This window comes from Varanus komodoensis, unplaced genomic scaffold, assembly GCF_004798865.1.
Source record: "Varanus komodoensis strain SLA01 unplaced genomic scaffold, ASM479886v1 scaffold2, whole genome shotgun sequence".
Classification (NCBI taxonomy): Eukaryota; Metazoa; Chordata; class Lepidosauria; order Squamata; family Varanidae; genus Varanus; species Varanus komodoensis.
In genome coordinates, this window is record NW_025335568.1 from 61,153,474 (window position 1) to 61,179,947 (window position 26,474).

Genomic DNA, 26,474 nt, shown 5'->3' on the forward strand with positions numbered 1-26,474 from the left:
TGGCCAAAATGAAGTCAGGGAACCCATACTAAACAAAAGCTGTATGAGAGAGAAACCCACTCAGATGCCCTGGGTGTAAGAAAACCCTTTTTAGGTGTATATATTGATACTCCATCAGAGATTTGGTGAACAATAAAGGCCTATGAATGCATTTCGTACGGGAGCAGTTTTGTTTGGAAAGATAACATGAAGAAACAGTGTTACATCAGTGAAGGGCACTAACCTAACTCTGTGGTCAGCAGTTGGTTTACTCCACTTTTTTACTTTGGTTTTATTCTGTTTTAAATTTTTTAAGTTTGTTATAGTATGTTTTATTCTATTGTAAAGTTTTCTGTTTTGTGAACCACCCAGTGAAGGGACTGGGCCTGCTTCTCCCAAAGGATTCCAAGGTGGTCACCTCAGACTTTGAATTTGAACTGGAAGAAGTGGATGAGTCAGAATTCCTGGCTGAGATGCTCTGAGATAAGCGAAGCAGCTGGCAAGAACCAGTCAACATCTGGTTCTGGGGGAGATACTGTTAAACACATCGCGCTAGAGAGGAATGTAACATAATCAGTCCCATCATCCAACAGCAGCTCAAGAAAGCAGGTCAGTTGAGTAATGTCCAGTGTTTCTGCTATCTGGTTGAAAAGCAGAAGGAACTTCCTGAGGGTGGTGCTAACTCTGGTTGGAAAGAGAAGGGGAGATTAAGGACTGGTACCCACTTTTTGGCATGGTAATAATATCTCTAGCTCACTGGTTTCCTATCTTGATGAAGGTCTTCTTCTAGTACTCCTTTTATAACACAGAGTCTGGCTGGCCGGCTTGCTCTAACATAGTAAAGACTGTAATTAGGGTTCCTGTTGGGGATGAGGGTGGCTGTTGTTCTTGGTGCACACTCTTGCATCATGCCAATCTGGACTCTGAGTCTGGGAATGAAGTGGAGGAGTGGGAAGGGGCCTGGGAAAGTGAACCTCCCAGCAGTGAGATAAATGGCCATGCTTATCTCAAGGCTACTGTTCCCAAGTGTGCTCAAGCAGGTTTGGAGAATAATCAAAATATACAGCTGTCAGGTGGGGGCATGGGAGAGGAGCTCTCAGAGACAGAAGAAGCTGACATGACTCATAATCCATGACACGACATCAGGAGAGGAGAGCTAGCCAACTAGGTCAGTATACGGGCAATACTGACCTTGGCTGGTCCTTTTCAGTTCTCTTGGAAACCCTGAAATCCAATGATGCCAGAAAGGATGAAAAGGAAGAAAAGATTGTTTTTTCCTTCTGCTGAGATGATGTGAATCTGGCAGGATTTTTGATGAGGTAGATTGTCTGCCTTCAGATCTCCTTTCATGCCTCGTGGGGTTGCTCTGTTAGACTGATTTGACTATGGATGCCTCATTGTTAATTGTGCCTGCTCCAAATGTATGAGGTTTACAGTCCTAAGGTGGCCACATATTCATTTGCTTTTTCATTATGTCACTGCACTCCCATAACACTTATGTCTGTTTAAAATTTGCTTCTGCTAGATTCAGAAAAGGTACCTGAAGAACAAAGTCAGTAACACAGTTTTCTTGTGTTCGTATTCTCCCCATGGGCAGTATCCCCTGCTTTATATCAGCTTCTTGCCCTCCCTTGTCATTTCTGTACCTTACTTAAAGGGCAGCTTAAACTGGTTTTGCAGCCATCCCTTTCTCCAGGAAACTCTGAAAACTGTAGTTCAAGAGTTGGGTTAAGGATTTATAACAAAAGTCAAACCATCCTAAGCAAACTACAATTATTAAGAAGAAGCCATGGGGAATCTCTGGGGGAGGTGCTCTTGAAGGACCAGCTGTGCAGCTCATGAGTGTTCCCAGATGCATCCCGGTTTGGAGAAAAGCAGGTGGTAGTGGTGACCAGGAATGCTTTTTACAAGCAATGGCTTGATTGCCAGCTGTGGCCCTGCCTCCAGCAGCCAGTCCTGTCTATGGTTTACTCATACGTTGGGTCCTTCCAAAATAGACTAGTGAAACATGGGGCTGGCTCTGAAGATGGTCCAGAACTTCAGCTGCTGCAAAATTCAGATACCTGGATGTTGGTGGAAGCCAGAAAAACCTGCCATGTGTGCTGAGATCTACCTCGGGAGTACTTCCGAAGTGCTCATTAAGTTCAGTAAGATTAGCATGCACTAGAGACACAACACTCTCAATGGTGACACCATATCTATGGCACTCCCTTTCAAATGACCTACATCTTGGCAGATTTTTAAGATCTTCTTCAAGGCTGCCTTTGACTGATTCCTTATGTCAGACTAAGAGTTTTGTAAGTAACTTCTGGACAGCTGTTTTGATGAGATCACCTGTACCTGTAATTTGTACTTTGTTTCTCATTTCTTCCATGCATTGCTTTCAGGTGGCTTAAAATAATGTAAAGAACTGTAGAAATAAATAAAGAAAACATGGTAAGGTAGGCATACTGGGATATTGCTGGTGGCATTGGATGAGAGATTTGTAGAGATTTTCCTGAAAATATAATTGCTTTTTAGTGTGGAGATTGAGAACCAGAGGCAATGAAGTCTGACATTCATTATGTTAAACCTCAGAGGGCCTGGATTTCCTTAGGAAAACGGGACACCTCTGTAACTGTTCACTTACATAGCAAGTGATGCCCTCTTTCAGCCAAAGTAAGATGAAATAATTCCTCAGTGGGAGGCAGAAGACAGAAAATAATAGAGGGTAATTCTGCTCCTCTTTCAATCCACACCTGACATGAATTTTAATTTATTTAACCCTTAGCAGCTCTTGAGTTCTGACTAGAAATGTCAGTTTATCTTCCTTCTTCCTGGAGAAGGCTGCAGCTGGTGGGATTATGCTATAAAGATATTCAAGGATTCTTATTGCAGATATATATTGCCTTCCTCGTTGGGACTTGATATATCCCAACATTTGGTCAGAAATGATATTTTTCCCATAATGTAGAATATAATGTCTAGATTTTTCTCTTTTAGTGAATGAATTCAATTAAAATTACCTACTGTTGTAATAAAGTGAATTTCTGAGCTGCAAACACTTTGGGAACAGAGGTTACTTTTAATTCCTATTTGGCACTTTTAATCCAGACAGGTCTAACCTTTCATTTGCAGAAATTCCTGTTATAAGCTTTTTCTGCCAAATTTCCACCCAAAAACTAATTTCTAAATATCAGTATTGACAAATGTATTCATTTATGAAGTAGTCATATATTTTTGTTTCCATGTGAGAAAGCAGCTGACAGCATTTCATATACTATGAACATTATAACAAGAATCCGATATAAAATGACACTGAAAAACTCATAATATAGCTCTAGCAATATAATATAGCAAATAGTTTAGAATAGCCTTCCCAATCTGGTGGCCTGCAGTTGTTTTGGCCTACAGTTCCCAGTCAGTATGGGCATGCTGGGCAGGGATGCTGAGAACTGTAGACCAATGCATATAGCAGACACCAGGCTGAGGATGCCTAGCTCAGGTTATTTCATGTAGCAGCTTACCTCAGAGCTCAGGTGGGTCTCCCTTCAGAGGAGACTGTTAAAGTTGAGGAGTTACAAGCGAAAGACTGGGGACTTACACAGTTCTACCTGTCCTGAGGGATCTGGCCTGGGATCTCATTAGTTCACCTTGATGTATGTGGAAGCACAAGCATCATGTCCTAATTGTAGAGACCTGAGACACCAAGTCCCTACAGTCCAGATGCAGGCTGAATGAGCATCACTTATGCTGGTCCAGAGTGCTGACAAGAACTGGTGCATAATTAAAGTAGACTGAGTAGTCTGCAGTAAGTTTGGTGTGCCCTTAGAGGGAAAATTACTCACCTTACCTTGGGATGCTTTCAGAACCCCTGGTTGGGCACTTAGCCACTTCATCCCGCCTTGTTGTTGTTATATGATGTCAGGGTACCTCTGCCTTATGGTAAGCCTATGAATTAAAGCCCTCCAAAATATCCTGCCCATGACAGCTCCACTCAGCTCTCCCAAGTTCAAGGCTGTAGCCTTTATGGATTCAACCCATCTTCCCATCCATCCATCTTCCCTTTCGTCCACTACCTTCGCCTTGCCCTAACATGATTGCCTTCTCTAGAAGGTCTTGCCTTCTCATGATGTTTATGAAGTAGGACAGCCTCAGTTTTGTCATTTTTGCTTCTAGGGAAGTTCTGGACCCATGTGTTTGCCTTCCTTTCAGTCCAGGATATTCACAAAGTATTCCTCCAGCACCATGTTTTGAATGCATCCATTTTCTTTGTGTTGGCTTTCTTCCCTGTCCAGGTTTCACTCCCATACATTGTGATACAATTGTTTGGATGATCTTGACCTTGGTCTCTAGTAAAACTTCCTTATATTTGAGGAGCGTTTCTAGTTCTTTCATTGCTGTCCTTCCAAATCTTTGCATTTCTTGGCTGCAGTCTCTCTTTGAATTGACAGTAAAGTTTTGTGATTCTTCTGTGGACATGATTTTTGTTTTAACTACTTCAATCCCCTGCCTCAGCTGCTATTAAAGTATAGCCAATAGAGGAAGCCTAGGTCAGGGAGTTTGTGCCATCTGTTTCTGAAAACCATGAAGAGCCTGAAAAGGCTATGGAAAGTCTATCTAGATAGGGTCTTCTTGTATCCTGCCCTAGGAGAAGCCAAGGAACTCATGAAATCAACTTTCAGATGAGCCAGGAAAACTGTATTCCGTTGATTATTGATATTATTGTTTTTTTCTAGAGGAGTTATGAACAGTTTTCTGTCTGTTTCAGTATTTCAATATTGTAAACTGCCTTGGCAGAAAGGTGTTTTGAAGATGTATTGAATACATATCCTGAGTGAATGAGAAGGGAGTGACTCTTCTGCCATATCAGCATAAGAAAGCCAACAACAAGAAATAAATACCTAACATTTTTTATACACGTTTATCTCAAGAGAACAGGCAACGTGGATACAGAGCTTGGCATCAGTTATGCCTAACTGACCCCCAGTGAGCAATTCTGTTTCTCGGAGAACATCAGTTAATTGCAAGGCTGCTGAAATTAATTTTTACTTCACCTAATCCTGCGGAATGGGAGTTCAGTACGCAGACATAATTTTATATAAGCACTACAAAAAGACTAAAAATCTCCTACTAAAAGCAGGTTCTGTGTAGCAGTTTCATTTAATTCTAAAAATAATTAATCTTTTCTGGAAAAGAAACCATACCTTTCTGCGTTTGCAGCTATAAAGCTCGGTTAGTATTCTTTTGCAAGGTAATGTAGTGTAAAACCAATAAAGCATGGTGTCAGACCATTTGCACAGATTGCACTATAAAGGTCACACCATGTGTGAATATGATCAAAGGTACACATCAAGCCAAGTGTGTGATTTGTCACAGTCCTGCTAATTATTTTTGAAGTTACCACAGCCCTCCAAAATATACCAGGGGGAGGGTAGTGGGTGGGAAATGCTGCCAGCATCAACTATTATAGCATTTTATCCTTCAAAATTGAGTCCCCAAAATGGTTGGTTGTGGAATTAACCACCCATGACTCACTTCATTGAACAAATCTTCATTTAAGAGAATAAACACACATATATTTCTAATTTCATGGTTTACATACAGCAGTGCCTCTGTAGTGCTCCTATAAATGGGGTGTCCACCTTTTACCAGGATTGTGTGTTCTGGTACCACTTTTCCCTCCTTCCCAAACATATAGCCGTACTATTTTTAAAATCTATTTTTCATTCCATTTTTTTTTCATGCAGTCGAGAGAACATTGTGCCATTATTTTAATCTCTGTGGAAAAACATATTTACCTTCTTTTCTGTTTGAATCCATGCTTCTTAAATACGTTTGGTATTTTTTCAAGTCCAGTCAAAACATCTCTCCCCTTTTCAAAGAGCTTTTATTATTCCACAAACAACAAAAACAAACAAAAAAGAAAAGAATCAGCCTATCTTGTTGTTTTAAAGACTTTAACACATGAGCTCAGTGATTAATCAGATAACTCCTATTTTCACTGGTGGAAAAAAATAAAATTGAATTATTATTGATTCATTTTTTGCCAGTAGTGCCACAACTTGGAAAAATCAAAATGAGTTTAGTAACTTGCACTTCATGAAATACATTTGGCTATACTTCTATAGAACTGTTGTACTACTCCAGTCATCTTCAACCTGGTACTTCCCAGATGTTTTAGACCTGAATTCCAATCAGTCTCAGACAGTATGTACAATGAATCGTCAGGAGTGCTGGGAGCCATAGTTCAAAACGTCAGAAAGGAACCAGGCTGGGGAAGGCTGTCTATTTTAGGAAAGCGTCTACAAAAATAAATTTCCTGAGCCAGGGGAAGAAAGCCAATTTGCCGTGATGTTTAACTAGAGGAAAGGGTTGGCCTAAGCAAGGGCAGTAGAGAAAGCTGAAGAATTTCTGCCCTCATTGAAGCTGGTTGTACTAAGAAGCCAAGGCACTTCTGTGCTCCTTTTATGTTCTCTTAAACTCTAAGCATGTCAATTTCCACACCAAAGCAAAAGCCTTATGATATTTCTCAGCTGTCTCATAACCTCAGTTCACTAGCTCAGAGGTGCCATTGCACTCATGTCCTGCTCATAGCATGAAAGTCATGGAATGCTGTGGACCAAGTAATACAACAATCTACTTCTACCCACCCTTAATTTAGGTGACATACACTCTAATTTAAAAACCAGAACTAAATCAAATATATAAAGTGAGGATCAATAAAACCAGCCTGCCTGCAGAAGCTGTACATCAAGCTAGCACACTGAGTCACCTTTGCTAAGCTAGAAAGGCATGTGCCTGCAAGCAGGTAGGTGACCACATGAGGAAGTGGAGAAGGGGCTGGACTTGATGGCCTTAGAGGCTCCTTCCAACTCTACAATTCTATTCTAAATGGAATGGAATGCTGGTCATAAGGCAAAACATATCCTTTCTACTATAAAAACACAGACTAGAGGGAGAATATCTGTATTTTAAATGTAAGCAAATTTTTTTCTAACATTAACAGCACTATAACATTTGCCAGTGTAATTACCAAAAAGCACCGCTCCCTAATTGCCACCCTCCATATTTCAGTTTGAGAGAAGCACTGGAAAAGGACTTTCCCCTTGAAGATTAAAGGCCTCAGGTAAGTACATATGGGAAGAAGCAATCTTTTAGATATGCCAAGGTTCAAAGTTGTACAGGGCTTTTCAGGTCAAAACCAGCAATGTAAATGGAACCCAGAAACTGATTAGGGACTACGATGTTGAAAAAAAATCAGTGAGATTTGCTCTGAATCCTTGATCTCTGAACCCTTGCCTCCTGTTCCGCATCCATTCAACTTTCCAAACCAACTCAAGTTTCTGGACCTTCTTCAAAGACAGCCCCACATACAACACATTGCAGTAATCTGAACAGGAGGCTGAAAGAGTACGGACTACTAAAGCCAAGTTAGCCACATCCAGATAAGGTCACTGTTGGAATCCTAGCTGGCACAGTGCACACTTGTACCTCTGGTGACCATGGTGGAACCAAGCATTGCAAAGAGAATAGCTTGGATTAAACACGGAGGGCGTGCTTTTAGTGGGCGGGCTGTGGGCGGGCGGCGGGTGGGGTTGGTGCATAGTTTAGGAGCCAGCAACATCATCTAGAGGCCAGGGAAATCTGCTTCACCTCTGCAGCAAACCAGAGACTGATTCCCAGGCACACGTTTGGGTGCCAGCAGCTACTAAGCACCTGAATTTTTGCGTTCCTGTTCAAAAAGATAACCAAACAAATGCTGACGATGTAGGAGAGGATGCTGGTGGCTCCAGTGCCAGTGTGCTCGTGTATCCAGTCCATCCTTTCCTAAAATAGGCTCAGAACCATGGGCAGCTCCTTTAAAGTTCAGCCTTAAACCTAGAATGCCCCACCGCAATACGGCTTTTGCTTACTATAGCCAAAAACCAAGGCTATTTTAGGTTGTGTTAGCAGAAGCATCATATCTGAAATGTAACAAACCATAAAAATGTAATATTGGAACTACTCATTTGGATCATTGCCATTGATTTGGGGCATCAACATTCAAGGAAGTTTTGGACAAGCTATAAATGATACAGAGGTAGAAAAAAATCACCAGGGTATGGTACTGCATATTAGGAATGTACTGCTCTGAACATGTGGGTAAGCAGTAAAAGGTGCTCAGAAGAGACATATGTATTATGATTACATTGGTTTCAACTGCAATTTTAAGCATATGTTTACTCTTTTACCTTTAAATCAGAGAAATGTAAAACATACTTAAGCTGAGTTATACTTTTAACATGCTGCCAATGGGATTATTATTTAAAAATGTTAACAGAGCAATCCTATGCATGTCTACCCAGAAGTAAGTCCATTGAATTCAATGGAGCATTTCCTCAGATAAAGTGAAGATAGGATTATAGCTTAAATATTCATTTATTATTATATATTATTTTAGCTATGCATTGCTATATTTTCAAATAGTATAGACAGAAATTCACTTCAGGCCTTTCTATAAGACTTTATATAAGAATGTGTCAAAGAAGCAAATTTAGGATCTTATGAAACCTCTAAGAGGCTTCTTTTTGATTTAATGAGAAGTCAGTTAATGCACCCCTTAAATCTGACTCTATAACGATGTTAAAAATACAAAATACAGCACAACCACCATCAAATATTACAGTATTTTTATGGTATTTTTGCCACTGTTTAGTATTTCTTTCCTCCAGCACCTAAGTGTATTATACCTTACAAGAATTGTAACATACCAAACTTGCAAAAATATCTGAAAGAATACCCTCCACTCCGAGGTAAGCTCCACTGAGTTCAGTAGGATCCTGCACACATTCACCAGAGTAGGTATTACTTAACTCAATGAGGTTTACTTCTGAGTAGACATGTATAGGCTTGTGCTACATTTTAGCATAAAGTATTAAAAGAGAACTCCTTATAATACTAACTCATTGCTGAAACTCCTCAAATTTATGTTAACATTAAAAATAATTGAATAAAGCAGACGTACAATGCCTTTTAAGCTTACCTCCAGCAGTGCAATCTCTCGACTGCCTAAAGAGAAGATGAGGAGACAGCTGCAGAAGCCTGGTATTTTCCGAAGTAGGTCTATCACATGCTAATCATTAATTTCAATTCCAAGCATATCTAAACTTAAAGCTTTCTAATTATGCAATCTTCAGGTCACAGCCTTGTGTCCCTCCCTCCTGGTTAACACAGTTGCAAATTTAACATGAAGCCAAACTCTTAAAACAATGTTGATGTTTATGGAACTGCAAATTTTGGTTCTTCCCTCTCTACCAGTTTTCTTTTCCTTTTTAGTAGTCATGAAAGGCAGTGAGCTTTAGTGTAGAATGAAGAAGCAAGGCTCTTGGCATTTTTTTAAATTAGGAGAGGAGGAGGCAGCTGCAGGAAGCTGCTCTCACACAGCAACATTACTTAATACAGATGAACAAAGATGTAACCCAAACCCATTTCAAACTTCTTTCTTTAGTCAGAATCAGGGATGGTTCCAAAAGATAGCGAGGTCAGGCAGAAGAATTTCAAGCTCAAATAAACTGGATTAAATTCCTGCACATGCACACCAAATGCTGCGGGAAGGGGATCATATTTATAATTTCACACAAAATCATACAGGAGGGGTCCAGAATTTATCACTGTAACATCACATTAACCATCTCCTCCATTATTCTATTTCTGCACTTCTTTTCTGGACCAAGGCACCTAATGTCTCTGAGGAGCCCAGTATGCAACAAGCACGGGAGGCAGGTAGCTAGGTGGTGGGCACAGCAGCTTGGAAACATGGTTAGTTATGGCAGGCAGCCCACTGGATCAATGCATGGAGAAGCATACTTACCAAGACAGAGGTCTCCTCCTGCTTTATAGGAGAGCCAGGCAACCCTCTTTGGCAAAAAGCCAAGAAGCCCTCCCTATTAATCAAAAGTAACAGAGGATTTGGTGCTCCCAACCAATCTTCCCACAAGTCAACTGGAAAATATTTCATTCTATATACACAACCCTCCAGCTAAACATTGACTGGAGTTTGAAGTGCCACCTTCTGGATATGCTGCACTGTAGACAATTGGGGCACAATCGTACACAAGTTCAGACAGAAAGAAAGTCCTACAACTACCCACTCTCCCCAGCTAGCATAATTAACCCCCGCAGGGTCTACCATCACCTTGCTCTACCCTTCCTTTTCCTCCTGCAGTTTGATTTTCTGTTCTCTGATGGATGCATTCTTTTTCTCTAAAGAAAAACAAAGCATGAACAAAAACATCAAGCAACAGGGAAGCGCAACACTAGAGTCACCATGCAGACATGCAGTAAGCATGGCAAGATTTACTTCTAATTACCCAGCACTGGTGCAAAGCTTTAGTCATCCATTTCTCCTCTCTTGCAATCCGTAACATACCCCTTGAAAGTACAATTTGTGGATTTCCTACTTCATCAGATGCTTAAAGAGAGGATGACTGAAAGAAAAATTACTTACTACTAATTTACTTTAGAACTACAATTGGGCAATGGGGTGATCAAGCTATATAAACCCAAGAAAAACATTAAGTCCAGTGCTTTATTTGGTTAGACTTTATTTTAAAGCAATAATAACTTTTCTTCAGTACAGTAAGAAATTATTGGGTCGTGGTTCAAAGTTTTATAAGATACATGTTTAGTGCCTTTCTTCTATTAAAAAATACCCTACATTTCCAGCTTCAGCTTCAGCCCTGGTGCTGCTGTGTAATGAAATGTGCCATCCCATTCCAGGCCCTGAGTGTCTGTAAATTCTCCCTTTCCTTCCAGCCTAGAGCAGAATTTTTAAAAAAAGATTGTTAAAATGAAGGAAGTAGTCATTCTACTATACTTATTTATATTCTAATGGCACTTCACAATATCAACCTCCCAGTGATGGCCATTAGGCTGCCAAACATAAGGAACTTCATAAAAAAGATTCCTAATGGAAGTTTAGCAGTTTTGTTTTGTATAATAGAAACTTTCCCATCATTCTATTCCTGCCAATGAATGTGTATTGTTATGTATGGTGATCAGTTGACACCTAGTTTACAGGTATTTGGCAAAGGTATCTGTCACCTTCAAAAGCATGATGATCCTGAGCATATGACAAGGTAAGAAACCACCCTAGCAGGAGAGAGCAAATTAGCCTACAAGGCTATGTAGAGCAGGCTATATTTCTAATGCAAAGCTAACATACTAGTTAAGTATACATACTATCTATATAGATGTAGACAGATAGATCTCCAGATGTTTTTGACTTCAACTTCTGGCATTCCTGACCACTGGCAGGGGGATTTGAATGCTGAAGTTCCAATCAGCTGGAGATCTACTTCCTGCCAGGGGTTGGCAATCTGATCCCTTCCAGAGATAAATCAGGAAGCCTACCCCTGCTTTCAAGGAAACAAACATTAAGTTATTTTCCTTTCAGCGTACTTGTTTTCATTGAATTGTCCAGTGTACTTGGCTCCATTGGGAAATATGTAGGTTCCTATTCCATGCAACATGTTGTTCTTGAATTCACCTTCATAAACTGCACCTGAAGGATGTTGCAGCCTTCCTAATCCATTCATCTGATTTAAAAAGGAGTAGAAACAGATCAGTAGAAGCAGATTAATTTCCATTCATAAAATACTGACTCTGGCTTATCATTTCCCAACATTTAATACATTTAAGGAGCAGTCCTATGCACACTTAAATGAAAATATTTTTGTTGGTAAAATGGGGAAGAGTGGCAAGCCTACTTCTTGTGGATCTTTGCCTCCTCAGTGGAGCATTGGTTCTAAGACCAGAAAATTGGCATGTTATAAAGTCCCTCCTTTACTCTTGATTGACTCAAAGGCAGAAAGGTCAATCAAATGTTTTGGCAATAATGAAACATATCAAGCAGAGATTGGAGGTAATATCATATAACCTCCCTAAGGGCATCATGTTATTCAAAATGCATTGTATGGCAAAGCTTTATATAATTTCTTTGCAATTTATAATAATGGAAAGCTCTTTCCAGGATTTTGCCTGTCACTACTATTCCAAAACACAGCTTACTTCAATGGTCAATATATGCAGTACTGAATATAGGAGGTGGTATTGGATAGTGGCTTTGCCTTATTTGAAAATATTTTCATACGCAAATTGGGGGCATTAAATCTAAGCATACCCTTAATTTACACAGACAATATAGTTTGTCTTTAAATATATTGAGGAATACAGTCCGAACACAAACAGTGCAATATTTGAATAACTAATATGGCTTGAGTTTCACTAGGCAAAGGTGCAAGCATATGCAAGTTTAGTTACTTTGTTTTTAGGTATTTGCAAATAGGAATATACCTTATCATTCTTCCAAGTTCCTTGGTAAATAATCCCATCTGGAGTGGTATGAATTCCATATCCATTCCTCTCAAGGACTCCATCAGCTGTTCTTGTACAATCTCCGTCTGATGAAGCAAAAGAATAATCTGGTGGGGAAACCTTTTGAAAAAAGTTACATTAAGTATGCTACTTTAATATTTAATCCTTCACTGCAATTCTTCAAAATGTGGCAGCATAGCATATTATCATTTCACAAATGGCTTGCCTACATTCAATTTTCCCCCTTTCAGAGCATTCTACTTTTCTCTAAGTTTTGTTAGTTTTCCTCTGACCCAACAGCAATTTCTAGAAAGGAATCACAGGTTTTCCCATAATACTATGTTAACATGTGGGAGAGGATCAACAATTTGCACTCTTTACTCCTTCTTTTTCCATTACTAGTTTTCATTTCGAATCATCACATAAGGTTACCCACCCCCCAAATACAAAGTTACATACATTAACCTGTATAAAAAAAAGATATTTTACCATACTTATCTAGGTTTGGAAATATGAAGGATATTTTATACACTTCAGCACCTATTCAGAAAGAGAGAATTAATTTCACCTATCTTTAAAAGAAACACAGATCATTTTAACAATCTAAGTATTAACCTATATTTAAAACTTACTTATTTGCCCTGGCTTTTCACAGTCATTAACAAATCTAAATACTGTTATGCTTGCAATAATGTATTGTTTTGTAATATGTTGTGAACTGCTTTAGGATTTTTAATATGGGAAGCAATATACGTGTTTTCTAAAACAAATGAATAGATATTGTGAAACAATGGCAAATAATGCATAGCACCAATTATAACTATAATAAATCTTTAGCATACGGGAATGTTTTAAAAGCTGAGTCCGTTCTTACCATCCACACTCCTGAGACTAGAAAAGTTGGAAAGATTCTCAACTACTTGGATGGGAGTTCACAGACTTTTTAAAAATGTTCCTCTACACCAGGACTGAGCAACCCGATGCTCTCCCGATGTTTTGGACGAGAACGCCCATCGTCCCTGATCACTGGCCATGCTGGCTGGGGCTGATGGAAGCTGTAATCCAAAGCAGCTGGTGCGATGGCAATCCTTACTTTATACCTGGAAGAACTGCCCTTTCTGGAACGCCATTCCTCTCCAGCCATGCTTGCATTAAGGTTGTTGGTTTGCATCAAATCTAGGAAAGGGGGACGCACGCAAGACCGGCCCACAGCCAAGGATGCTGCGCGCATCTCTCTCGGGCAGCAGAAATGCCTCTCCAGGCTGAGCCCGGGGACGGGCGAGCCGAACTGGCGCCTGAAGCAGCCGCTCGAGCGTGCGGAGGAGCGGGGAAATCCACCGCGCCGAGCGCCGCCGCACCTTCGGCCGCTGCCTGAGCAGCTCCTTGATTTTCGAGGCAAACATCTACAGACACGACACAGAGCCGCCCAGGCAGGAGCCGCCACTTACCAGTCATGTCTTTGAAGGAGTGCCGCGCGCGGTTGCTATGGAGACCGGACTCTCCCGGCACCCGGAAGGCGAAAGGGATGCGCCATTCACTTCCGGGTGACTGGTGCGTTCCTGGGCGGTGTGTTGGAAGCCGGTTCTAACAGGTGAGCGAAACCGAAGGAGTTGGTTGGGGGTGGCGTGTGTGAAAGGCGGGATGGGAGGGGATTGTGTTTATTATTGTTGCACGGCGGGGGTGCAGTGCAATTGTGGGCTCTTTGAGGCTTAATTGTTGTGTTCTTGATTGCATGGAAGCAACCCTCAGGAGCCACAGAGCATGAGAGGGGCCGTGGGAAGGAAGCTCGTTTGAGAGAGATGCGTGTGTAATATGACAGGGCATAGAGGGGGGCTGTGGGGTCGTGGTAGGACCCACAGCTGACTGGTAGAGTCCTTGCTTTGCATATAGAACAGCCTTACTCAACCTGGAGGCATTCCAGGTGTGTTGGGTAGCAGTTTCTATAATTCCTTCAGCCGAGTGCCCTCGAGGCTCCAATTCGCATCAATCCTAGCCATTCTAAGGAATTAGTAAGAATCACTGCTATCTTGGCTGCCTGCCTACATGGTAATTCTAGTGTCATACTTCTATGTTTTTGCTGTTTTGTTTGCTTACACTTTCTTTTCCTTTAAAGAGAGAAAATGAGTTCATCAGGGAAGAGAAGGGGAAGACCAAACAGAGGGGGAGGAAGAGGAGGAGGTTGTGGTAAACCCAACAAGCATCAAGCCAGTGGCAGCAAAAAAGGCTTAAACAAGCATTGGGATGAAGATGATGATGATGATGATTTCTGTGTTTTTGGTGGTGCAAAGCATATAACCAGGTTAGCACAATGAAAATACTAGAAAATTAAATGTTGGGATTTATGTCATCTTAAAAAATCTTTTGGAAGTCCATAGAAGATTGACTTTTTTAAAAGAAAGATTTGGAGGTTCTGTAGCTTAGTGCCAACACATATGTTTTGCAAATGGAAGGTCCCAGTTTCATATTTTGTATCTCCTGCTTTAATGGACCTGGTAGATGATAATGGACAAACCTCTCTTTCTCTTTGCCTGAGGTCCTGTAGGGCTATTACTAGTCAAAGTAGGTAACACTGGGGCAAATGAACAAATTGCCTCATGTGGTATAAGGCAGCCTCCTATGATCCAGTAATAAAAGCGAAATGCCATGACTTAAGTTCCCATTCACAACATGGTTGAGTGTTTATTAGAGATTATCACAGAGACATGTCTTGTGAGGCTTGTTTAACAGCAAGTTTAATGCAGCTGATTTTCATTTATGGTGTCTATCCTGAGTGCCACCATCTGTTGAGGGAGAGGTTGACAGTGACTACTAGACAGAATAGCTTAAAATGCTACTCTGTTTTTTGAGAAAGTATATCAGAAACCGCTTCCCTATATAACTGCAGTAAGAAAGAGGTTCTTTTTAACATAGGTGGAAAGGGATGTGGTGTTGATGCTGTAGGTGCTTGTTTTGTGTGACACAACAAGATGCTGGTACCCAGTTGGCTCAGTGGATTCAAATAGTCAGTTGATTAGTACAAATTGAATGTATTGAACTGAGAGGGAATCCGTTGTGTTTGAAGATCAGAAGAGTGGCTACCTGAAGAAGAACCCTATTTTTGGTGGTGCCCCAGCTATGGAACATGCTCCCCAGAGAGGTGCACCTGGTACCAACACTTTTTTCTTTTCTGTGACAGGCCAAAACCTTTTTATTTTCCCATTATTTTAAATGTTAATACTGTTTTAAGATCGGGTTTTATTTACTGTATACTTTGATGCTGTATTTTACTGTATTGCTGCCCTGAGACACAGTGAAGGGTGGGATGTAAAAGCAATAAATAACAAAAGTGCGTATAGTCAAGGCTATGGTTTTCCCAGTTGCAATGTATGGCTGTGAAAGCTGGACCATAAGGAAGGCTGAGCGCCGAAGGATTGAGGCCTTTGAATTGTGGTGCTGGAGGAGACTCCTGAGAGTCCCCTGGACCCGCAAGGTGATCAAACCAGTCAGTCCTAGAGGAGATTAACCCTGACTACTCCTTAGAAGGCCAGATACTGAAGATAAGACTCAAATACTTTGGCCACCTAATGAGAAGGAAGGACCCCCTGGAGAAGAACCTAATGCTGGGAACAATAGATGGCAAAAGAAGAAGGGGACGGCAGAGGATGAGGTGGCTAGATGGAGTCACTGAAGCAGTTGGTGTGAGCTTAGGTGGACTCCAGGGGAAGGTGGAGGACAGGAAGGCCTGGAGGAGTGTTGTCCATGGGGTTGCGATGGGTCGGACACGACTTCGCGACTAACAACAACAACAAAGCAATCAATAAATGGTATGAATCTTCTCACAGCTTCAGTATGTACTACAGATGTGAAGCATACCATCTCCTAATTATTTGGCGTGCCTGCCTGAGAATCCCTAGGAATAGAAGAAGCTGGATATTGGCCAGACCCAACATTACTGGTTTTTTTGTGAAGTGTTTTTAGTTAATGTTTATGCATGTATGTATTTTCTATTACATGAATACATTCTTCTTTTAACGTCAAGTCCTGTTAGTAGAGGATATGGACAGGCCAAACATGATTCTAAGAGTAAGATGCCACTGCAGACACTGTACATGACTTCAGAGAATCAGAAGAGCGTGAAAGAACTTCTCCGTGAGCTCCAAGGGCAAGATCTGATTGCTGGTGCAGAGTGAGTTTTCTAAATATTAATTTCACTATTAAGGAATTATGATTCCATAGTACAGAGCTGAACATGTACACCTTTTATTTACTTTAGAACGCACAGTGACATCATATCTTATGCAAATAGCAGTTGTATAATTTTGTCGCTTTTCTGGCATAAGAAACAAGGCATCTGCTTATCTCAGGGGTGGCTCCATTCTTTATATGTCAAGTACAATTACAGTATGTAAACTGGAGTTTTCTGTAGTGAACATATCAGGTGTATGGGGCATAGATATCAGAGGAACTGCCTGCTCTATTTGAACCTATGGAGACCTTATTTGGGTTCCCCTCTTGTCTGAGGTGATGTACCAGAGGATAAGGGCGTCTCTGTGGTGACACTTTGTTAATGGAACACCTACTAGGCATCAGGTTAAAACATTTATTTTCACCTATTTTTAATAGACACGGGAAGGTTTTTTATGTTGCTTGTTTGAGTTTATTATTGTGTATTGAGAAGACAATGATGCTAGGGAAAGTTGAAGGTAGAAGAAGAGAAAGACCAAATGCAGGATGGATCAATTCTATAAAGAAAGGCACGGCCTTGAGTTTACAAAAGCTGAGCAGGGCTGTCAAGGACAGACCATTTTGGAGGGCATTCATTCTCAGGGTTGCCATAAGTTAAAGATAATTTGATGCCATGTAACAAGAACAGATGGTTAACTCTGCTTCTGTTCACCACTTGCTAGGGAACAGGAGTAGGAGGATTCTGTTGACTCATTACCTACTTGTGGGCTTCCCCTAGCAGCTGGTTGGCAACTATGTCAGAAGAATACTGGACTTGACAGCACATAGCAGCAAAAATAGGGTTTATAGTTAACCACCTGGTGTTTCTGCTTCTGTTGGTTTACTGTTGTTTCAACTTAATTATGTTTTTAGTATTTATTTTGTGTGCTAATCTTTGGAACCCGCCTTGTGAATTTTTTGGAAGCTGGATTATAACTAGCTTCCAAATAAATAACAGTAAATAACATGTTTTATTTTGAACAACCCAAACTTCCTGACCCTGTCAGGGTTCTCAGCTCATGCACATGGGAATTTTAAAAACTAGAATGCCGTTTGTGTTACCTGAAACATCCTGGAGTGCTTTTGGAATTGATTTCTGATCCTCCCTTGTATCCTCCCTTTTCAGTTCTCCAATGTTTCCAGCATATTTTAACTGGGAAGAGGGTCTTCACAGTTATGGAGGCCTGCTTGTGGGATGTTCTCTCCGGGTAGATTCACCTGGTGCTTACCCTGTTAACCTTTCAATGTCAAGTAAAGACCTTAATATTTTTCCAGCCCTTTGATACATAATGCAACTGTTTAGCTTCCTTATTTTTTAATCTGTACTTTATTTATTGGTACCGTTTTGTTTGGCTATTGCCCTAGATTTTGTGAGCTATGCTTGGAATGGCTTTTACATTAAGGGGTAGGATACAAATTGATAAAATAAACCTCAAAAGGAGCATATAGGTGAGAAAAACACTCTTCCTCTATGACTTTTCAGACTCTTTTTCTCCTCTCTTTGTCTCCAATGCTAAGGTGAACTGTGCCAGAGGAAGAGTGTTTGTGAGAGGGGAAGGGTGCAGCTTCCTTTGCTTTTGTTTCTTTTTTAAGAGTAACAGTGCAGCGGTGCAGAGCAAAGAGTAAAATACATTCCTCAAATCCTAGAGCTCTGAGCCTGAAATCCTTTGCTGTTTTTTCTAGGACACTTGTATTGGGTGAAGATGATTTTGACAAACCAGATTTCTTGGATGATGAGCAGTGCTGGTCAGATGATCAGGCAATTTCTAAAACTAGTACATCTGCTTCTTTTCAAGCACCTATCACCCATGTTCCTGAGGTTGAAGTATCTTCGTTTGCTGTGCATAAACTTTCCAGGTGATTTATTTCTGCATAAATAAAATAGAAAATATTAACAAGGAAGTAGGAATCAGGATTAGTAGGACAGGAGTCCTGTTTAGGTACAGCTGTATGAAAGAATTCAAAATGTGCCTTTCATTTGGAATCCCTGGCCCAAGCACAGTCTAGAGAGTCTTGCATTTCATCTACTTCAAGCTGCAATGAAATTGCCAAAAAGACAAATTCTGACTGAAAATTCCAAATGATGTTTGTGTGTGTTACGAATGGGGAAGAGAACAAAAGTATTCCTCGTTGAACTCAGCTAAGACATTTCATAGCCTATCTTTCCCTGTTTTTACACCTGTACCTAGTTATTACTCCTAATAACTTTCCTAGGAAACCTTCCAAGTAAAAGCTATTTTCCTAATTCCATCTTTCCACACACACTCACTGAAAACAAAATTTCATGTTCTGGAAAAAGCTCTAACATACCCAAATTGATGAGTAATGCACACTATGTAAGGCATACAAGGAAAGCAAACTTAGACAAATATGCCCAAGTTTTATATTTTATTCCTCATGCAAAAGCCACACTCTAAACCTCAGGAATGCAGAACCTCTTTCAGTCCAAGAGCTCAGCTCATTTTCAGAGAAGCACTTTGGGGCTGCATTCCAGTGGTGGGTGGGACTGAAAGCAAAAGAGGTAAATGCCCTTTAGTTTATTTTAACTTAAAGCTAAAATAAGTTAGCTTGTAACTAGCTTGTTTACTGCCTGTATCTAAACAGTAGGAGAGGAATGTCAACCTTTCACAATGAATTCCAACCTCCTTTTTCTAGATATGGTTTTGATAGTGAGCGTTGCCGAGCCGTCCTGCAATCCTGTAATGGTAATATTGGAGCATCCCTGGAGCACTTGCTGTTACAGTGCTTCTCTGAAAAATTTGGAGAGAAGATCTCAGAAACTGCTGCTCAGGCCAGTACTGAAGACTGTCTGGAGCAAAGGCAGGAAGAGGCTTTTGCCCTCCATTCCATCTGTGGAGACAAATTTGTGGAAAGAATTAAAAACCGGGTTTGGACTATTACGTTAGACTTGGCGTACCTAACACAGATGCTCAGCAAGCCAAAACGAGGGAACAACAACCCCAGTAATGAGCTGAAGTCAGCTTCCCTGGAAATCTGCAGACATTACCTCCAAGGACACTGCAGGTTTGGCTCAAGATGCAAATTCAAGCATGAATCTCCTCACAAGCAGAAAACACTTCCCTGTATTAGGGAAGATGCTCATCTCAAACTTAACAGTGATAACTCTCCTGTGTATGAACTGGAAGTAAGATTTCCTGAGGGCAACAAATACCCCTATCAGCCACCCCTTGTGGCATTCTATTCTACCAATGAGAATCTGCCCTTGTCTTGTCGATTGCACATTGCTGAATTCCTTTATGAAAAGGCCTTAATATCATCCGAATCTAATGAACCTGTTATTTATGCTTTTATAACGTGCTTAGAGGATGAAGTTGAAGTAACAAAACTGCTTAGTAAGACTTTCCATAAATACAGCAGTCCTCCATTACCTCTGGTGAAACCCTTGGCAAGAACACCAGCTGATGTCAATGAGCATATGCTCCCTAATAGTTCAGATGTTCCATATCAGATTTCAGAAGGTACATATGGTTTCATAAATTTTGTTGAACTGTACAGTTTAGGTGTTAAAAGAGGAGACTGTAGATAGAACTGAGAGCCCAAATTCTCCTCTCAACTGATATATTTGGTCTCCCATTCAGAGGCCCATGTGTTCTCCAGTACACTCATGGAGTTCTTCCACAAATCAGTGCTCTTGTTACAGGTCAGTTTAGGACTGTTATATTAGATGGTGATTTAGGAAAAACGGAGAATGCTGGAATTATTTTATGAAGTTGTGACTATAATTTTATGCATGCACACCCCCCTACACCCTACTGGTTATTTGCTGAATATATGGAAGTTACTGTCAGGATGTATGGTATGGTTGATGGATTTACTGTAGTTTTCAAGGAATTTATACTTCAGTAGTGGATTTCCCATTGTTTTCTCCTGGGGTAGAAAAATCACTGATGGAGGTCCACTCATGGTGCAAGGGAGAATGTGGCTGTTTGAATCCCTTTAAAAAGCAACTTTTTAAAAAAAATCTGTATTAGTGAATGACTACGATATAGGTCCTAATATATTAAAAACAAATATTAGCAGCAATTCTAATACCAATTTCTTGGCATATTGTTAAGTCATTTGAAATACAACACCTGACTAAAATCTATTTGAGGGAACAGTAGTTGCACAAACAGAAACCTGTGTTATATGTTGTGTTATACAACCACAAGGGTAGTGTTGCAGTATAGCACAATTACCGAGTTACATGAGCCTTTATTCCAGCTTGCTGTCCCTTTAAAATGTATTATCTCATTATCCTTGCTCTTAAAAAAAGCCATTAAATGACTACAAAATGCAGGAGATGCCCTAGAGGCTGACACTGTCATATCAAGGAAGTATCAGCTTCTATGAATGAAGGATCACAAGTATAGGGAAGCCTGTAGGATTTTGTTTGTATTTTCAGTACTGATTTTGGTTATTGATAACTGGAACTAGTTGTTTCTTCCTTAAGAGGAGAGTATATAAAATGATGAGGAATAAACAAAGGTACATGAGTACTGAAATGTGACAGTATATAGTGGGGGGGATTACTAGAATTGTCATGGTTTATGCTTGCTACCAAGGATCCTGTTTTGCTAGCGAGTCATAGAATCTGAAGAGATTAAAGTCATCAAATCCATCCCCACTATAGAGAAGATGAAACCATTTTTGTATTATGACATCTCAGACTAGTACAGTTGACTTCTGGAATTCGTTGTTTTTTTTTTTTTTCTTTTTTGAGTCAAAGCTTGTTAGTAATGCAAAGGAGGACTAAGGGTCCATTCCTATGCCTAATCAGATAGGAAAAAGGCCTACAACTTCCAGCATTCCCCAGGCAGCAAAATGCTGGGAATCATAGGCCTTTTTATGCACAAGATGGCACCCTAGCTATAATAATTGCAATGCAAGAATGTTAGGACTAGCTTTCTTATATGCAGAGAATTCCTCTAACATAACATTTAAAAGTGTAATGGAGAATGCTAACAGAGGTTATATATTTATTTATGTGACATAATACTGCACCTTTCAATGCATACCCTTAATGCAGCTTACAAAACAAATCCCTAAAAACATAATGAGCACTATGTTAAAAAGCCAGTAAAAGCTACAAAAAAGCAATAAGCAGGTACCAAGATCAAAGAAAAAGCAACTAAAACCAGTATGACGTTGCATGCCACCAAAGGTCCATGAGAACAGACATCTAGAAGATATTTGTGTATATAGTGCTTCCTTCACTTTTTCTGGACTAGATCCATCTCCAGCAGATATCTGCAGTACTAGATTAACTCTCAATGCTGTGTGCAAGTAAACAGATTCTAAAGTTGTGCTACACAGAATGAAAGCAAAAACCTTGTTCTGACCTGTAGGAACTTAAAGGAACAATACAAGGATGTCTGGAGAGAATTGCATCTTGTGGGGTCTTCTGTTATACAGCCTTTCCTCTGAAGTCTAACATTTTAGAAGAATGTATGTTAAGATGTTCTCTGTTTTAAGCAATGAAAGACTTGGTGATTGAAGAGGATGATGATGATGATGATGAGGAACTACAGGCAGTTCATGTAGAGATGGAAAGTTATGTAAACCTCAAAAAGAAGCTTTTAAAGAAGTATAGTACCCCAGCGAAGCCCATTTGCAAGGAAAATTTAAGAATTTGCAAACAGTTCAGCATAAAGAAGGTATGATTGAGTTTTAAACTGTAAACCTGCATCAGGTTGCATATGATGTTCTATATACTTTCAGTAACTTGTTTTTGTTTTAAGTTTAGCTACATATCTGAATAACAGCTCGAAGAAAATTCTGATACCATGAAATAGGAGAGAACATTGAGATTCTGATAATGCCACAGAACACCTAGTAGCAACATTCTGTTTTATGAATTCCCAAATTAGGAGTTTTAAGAATATTATAGTTTTAAGTATCATAAGGCAAAAACCTATACATTTTTGTAATCTATGCAATGATGATGCTGATGTATGATATACAAATGAGAAGATTCATATAACATCACCCCTGAAAATAATTTTCATAAATATCCTGAGTTTTTAATTAGGGTTTAATTATTGTCAACACCATATCTTTTGGTATACTCTTGGTCACTCAAATGCTGAGGGTGTTTATGTAAATCTTAAAAAGTCAGTTTGCAGTCTGGGGAAGCACTTGTGATAGGGCTGCAGCCCCATAAAAGTAATGGTGATGATGAGTATTAGTTAGTTGCTCTTTTGATTAGAATTTGCATATGTGTATAAGTAATCTAGGACAGCTAAGCAGGGATGGCATGGACAGGGCATTGTGGAGGGCATTTTTTCATGGGGTCCCCATAAGTCAGCAGCAACTTGTGGGTTGCGATAGGTCGGACATGACTTCGTGACTAGCAACAGCAAAAACATAAACAATTGGACGGAATAATCAAGAAACGTATTTTGTGAGAAAATAATAAAATTGGGGGTGGGGAGGAAGAAGCATATTTTGTGTTTAGTTAGGCAGCAAGCATGTTTAAGTCCTCTCTCCAGGGTAAGAGAAAGATCCCATAGATCTCATAGATCCCATCTATGGAATGACTTTATCACTGCAACCCATCTGGTGATGCCAACCTTGTTGTCTTCTTGGTGCCAGGTTAAGACAGCCCTTTAGGCAAAGGCTTTTAAAGATACACTTAGTTATCCAGGGGCTTGAGGGGATCACCCATCTCAGGGGTTTTAAAGGGTCATCTTTCCTGTATGTTTTAAATGTTTCTTTGATAAGATTTTATGGCATTTTTACTATATTTTATTGTCTTTTTAATATCTTGTTTTAAGCTACCCAGAGAACTTTGGCTATGGGGCAGTATAGAAATGAAATAGTAATAATAAGTTATTGTCTTATTTTTGATATATTGTAAATCATCCAGAGGGCTTCAGCTATGGGGTGGTATAGAACTGAAATAATAATAATAGCATCAACAACAGCAATAATGGTGCTTGCCATTTGCATTTGGTTGCCCAAGGGATGCTGTGAATTCTAGGATTTATTTCTGTGTAGATGTACACAGAATTGTATGTTTAATGTATTTCTTAAATTGGGAGCACCCTTTTACCTTCTAAATTTTGTAAACAATAAATGTTGAAGCCTGACTTGTGGTATTCAACATCTGGATCATTGTCAGAATTAGTTCTGCCTATCTGAGCATATTGAAGCTGTACATTAACAGAGTGCCTTATGGGTCCTATATGCCTCAGGGTGGGCAGGTTGCATATGATGTAAGTGTATTGGGGAGAATAGATAATTGTTGATCCTACACTGAAGATCAATTATGGCTGCTGTTGACTCTGTGCATCTGTTTGTCAGTCCTCCAGGCATTACCAGGCCATGTTGCAGGAACGACAGAAGCTTCCTGCATGGGAGATGAGAGAAACCATTCTTGGCTTACTGGACAGATCTCAGGTCCTGGTTGTGAGTGGTATGACTGGGTAAGGGTATGACCTGTGCAAAAAGACTTGTGTACACCTACCAATGAGACTAGCAACTCATCTGTTACTATCGAGAACTCTAAAGAGTCCCACCTTACAGGCAAGAAAATAAAGAGGACTTCCAGAAAGGAGGAACATTGGCTAGGTTCTTTCCTTCCTATTATTTTTCTGGCTCCATCAGATTTCAAATCTGCAAACTTTCAGGAAGTCTTTCCCCTAATTTCTTTGGCCTTTCCCTGTGTTTTATTGGACTTTCCTTGTGTTTTAGCTTTTTGTATTGTCTCAGCTAGATGTTTATTGCTGGTGTTTGTTGATTTTCTTAATTATTGCATTGAACAGGATTTCATCATGTAAATCACCTTGGTTTATGCCCTTAAAAGCAACCTTCAGATATTTCAGATTATCTGCTCTTATTTGGACTTTCTTACCTTTCACCAAAGGATGGGGTACCTAGCACAGTTAGCCTATAACAAAGATCAATGAGAGGATGAAAAGGCCTGGCCAGTTCCTCCTTCACTTGTTAATCAGGGTTGACGAAAAGGAGACCCTCTAGATCAGGGGTCCTCAAACTATGGCCCACAGGCCAGATACAGCCTGCCAAGGTCGTTTACCCAGCCCGCCTCAGAGCTTTTGGACTCGTTCAGAGAAAACAATCTCCGAATGAGTCCGAAAGCTCTGAACCGGTTCAGGTGTACTCTGAGTTTCAGAGACTAGGAGAGAGCCGGCGCACATGCCAAATTGTAACAGCTCCCTTCAACTGCACATGCATCGGCTCTCTCTGCTAGCTCTGGCTAGCTGCTGCTGTGCTGGTCTTGCTGGTGTGAATTGTGCATGCACTGGCTCTTCCCCCTATTGCATGCATGTGATGACTCTGAATACAGAGCAGGAATACGGAGTGGGAATATAGAAGAGAGGAGGGCGGTGGGAAGAGAGGGGGACAAAGACACTAAAAAAAGATAGAAGGTAAGAAAAATATAATCAAATTTCCCCGTAATGTTCAATGTAATAAGGTTAATCCAGGTTTTTTTACGACTAAAATATGAGCCACGTCCCTGGGCTGCGGGCCAAGCTGTGGCCGCCTCTCCGAGCCCGGGAGAAAGCAGCCGTTACCTCCCTCCTCACGGCCCTCTCCCGGCCGGGGGAGCTGCCCTGCACTCACCTCTCCAGGCTCCCGCTCCCGGAGCTGAGCGAGTGCCTGTGAGAAGACCTTCCTCCAGCTCGGAAGCTGGGTGGTGGTGAGGAGCCAGGAAGGCCTCGAGCAAGGTGAGAACAACCTCATGCCTTCCCCTCGTGGTGTGCTCTTCCTTTCGGCGGGCGGCACAGTGTCATTTTGGCTTCTGCTGCAGAGTAAACCATTTTTAATTAAAAGAAAAAAACACAGGTTTAAAAAAGAGAGAGAAACTCACTGAATATTCACTAAGTCCTGCAACCCGAATCCATCTTTACAAACTCAATGCAGAGACATAATTTGTAGAGATGGACTTGGGTTGCAGGACCCAGTGGATATTCAGTGAGTTTCTCTATTTTTAAAACTATATATATATATATATATATATATATATATATATATATATAAATAAAAACATCATAATTTTTAGCAGACTCAGAAGTTGCTCCTCTCCATCTCTCCTCATTTTTGCTCATGAAAAATAAATTGTAATGCAGATTTTGATGTAGGATGCAACACAGCATGTATTTCTGTGGGTGTGCACTGATGTGAGCGCAAGATTTATTAGTGTCATTTTGTTGCTATTGGAGATAGCAGTTAAAACAGGTGGTGTGGAGGCGACAGATAACTTCATCACCACCTGTGCATTGCTTTCCAAAAAGTGATCCCCTGTGGATCACACTACCACATATGTAAATGAGCTCTGTGCTCATGATGAGCTTATGATTGTTCTCTGCAGAATAGTCCTAATTGTATCAGTTTTATGCTTGCTGTGGACACGTTTCTGGGTGTCACCATCTCATTAGCCAAAGGTGGGCCCATACTTCCCATTGATATACTAATAAGTTTATGTTTGTTAAAATGGTTCTTCATTTTAAATATTATATTGTTTTTCCTGTTTTTTGCACTACAAATAAGTAAAAACTCTGTTGTTCTTTGGATTGCACTGCCATTATATTACATTGATTTATAAGCTACCCTGAGACATAAGAAGTAAATAGTTCAATTCTGAATCTACAACAGAATGTTGAGGAATTATTATCCTATAGTTTATGGTTTTGGAATGTACTTGTTCATTATACAGTGGTACCTTGGCTCACAAACTTAATCCATTCCAGGACTCTGGTCGTGACCCAATTTGGTCATGAGCCAAGTCATATTTTCCCATGAGGTTCAGTATAAATAAAGTTAATCTGTTCTGTAACTATTTTTTTTAAATCAGAAAAACTTGATGCAAAGTGACAAACAACAAAGATAGTGGCCATCTACCAACCCCCAGCACGATTGCTGGTGCGCTGGGGGGCGGAGACGGGCACAATTGCGGGCATGCTCGGGTGGGGGGGAAGATGGCCGAGATTGCG

General features: G+C 40.4%; 3 protein-coding genes across 5 annotated transcripts in view; 2 read left to right on the top strand and 1 right to left on the bottom strand.

Moving 5' to 3' along the window:
* The window catches only part of SOS1 (SOS Ras/Rac guanine nucleotide exchange factor 1), an 89,440-nt gene extending 88,971 nt beyond the window's left edge, over positions 1-469 (top strand). Inside the window, exon 24 of the mRNA XM_044428433.1 lies at positions 352-469. Within this exon, the coding sequence (XP_044284368.1) occupies positions 352-461 (110 nt within the window). The 3' untranslated portion in view covers positions 462-469. The remainder of the gene's footprint in view (positions 1-351) is intronic.
* Positions 470-10,527: 10,058 nt separating this feature from the next.
* MORN2 (MORN repeat containing 2) lies at positions 10,528-13,833 on the bottom strand. 2 transcript variants are annotated; one of them, XM_044428751.1, is made up of 5 exons: positions 13,764-13,833; positions 12,805-12,855; positions 12,295-12,401; positions 11,401-11,537; positions 10,528-10,756 (listed from the first exon to the last, which is right to left on the bottom strand). In XM_044428751.1, exons 1-5 carry the CDS (start codon positions 13,768-13,770, stop codon positions 10,654-10,656), a joined length of 405 nt encoding a protein of 134 aa, XP_044284686.1. In that variant the 5' UTR covers positions 13,771-13,833; the 3' UTR covers positions 10,528-10,653. The 2 variants fall into 2 exon arrangements, with proteins under 2 accessions (XP_044284686.1, XP_044284687.1); XM_044428752.1 differs by lacking the exon at positions 13,764-13,833 and having other exon boundaries at positions 12,295-12,435; positions 12,805-12,846.
* Positions 13,834-13,876: 43 nt separating this feature from the next.
* Positions 13,877-26,474, top strand: part of DHX57 (DExH-box helicase 57) — a 46,577-nt gene continuing 33,979 nt past the window's right edge. The window contains exons 1-7 of one of the 2 annotated variants that reach the window (XM_044428755.1): positions 13,877-13,906; positions 14,429-14,614; positions 16,334-16,480; positions 18,202-18,375; positions 19,174-19,997; positions 21,994-22,175; positions 23,824-23,945. In XM_044428755.1, coding sequence (XP_044284690.1) covers positions 14,436-14,614; positions 16,334-16,480; positions 18,202-18,375; positions 19,174-19,997; positions 21,994-22,175; positions 23,824-23,945 — 1,628 coding nt within the window. In that variant the 5' untranslated portion in view covers positions 13,877-13,906; positions 14,429-14,435. The remainder of the gene's footprint in view (positions 13,907-14,428; positions 14,615-16,333; positions 16,481-18,201; positions 18,376-19,173; positions 19,998-21,993; positions 22,176-23,823; positions 23,946-26,474) is intronic. The other variant, XM_044428754.1, reaches the window with a different exon arrangement.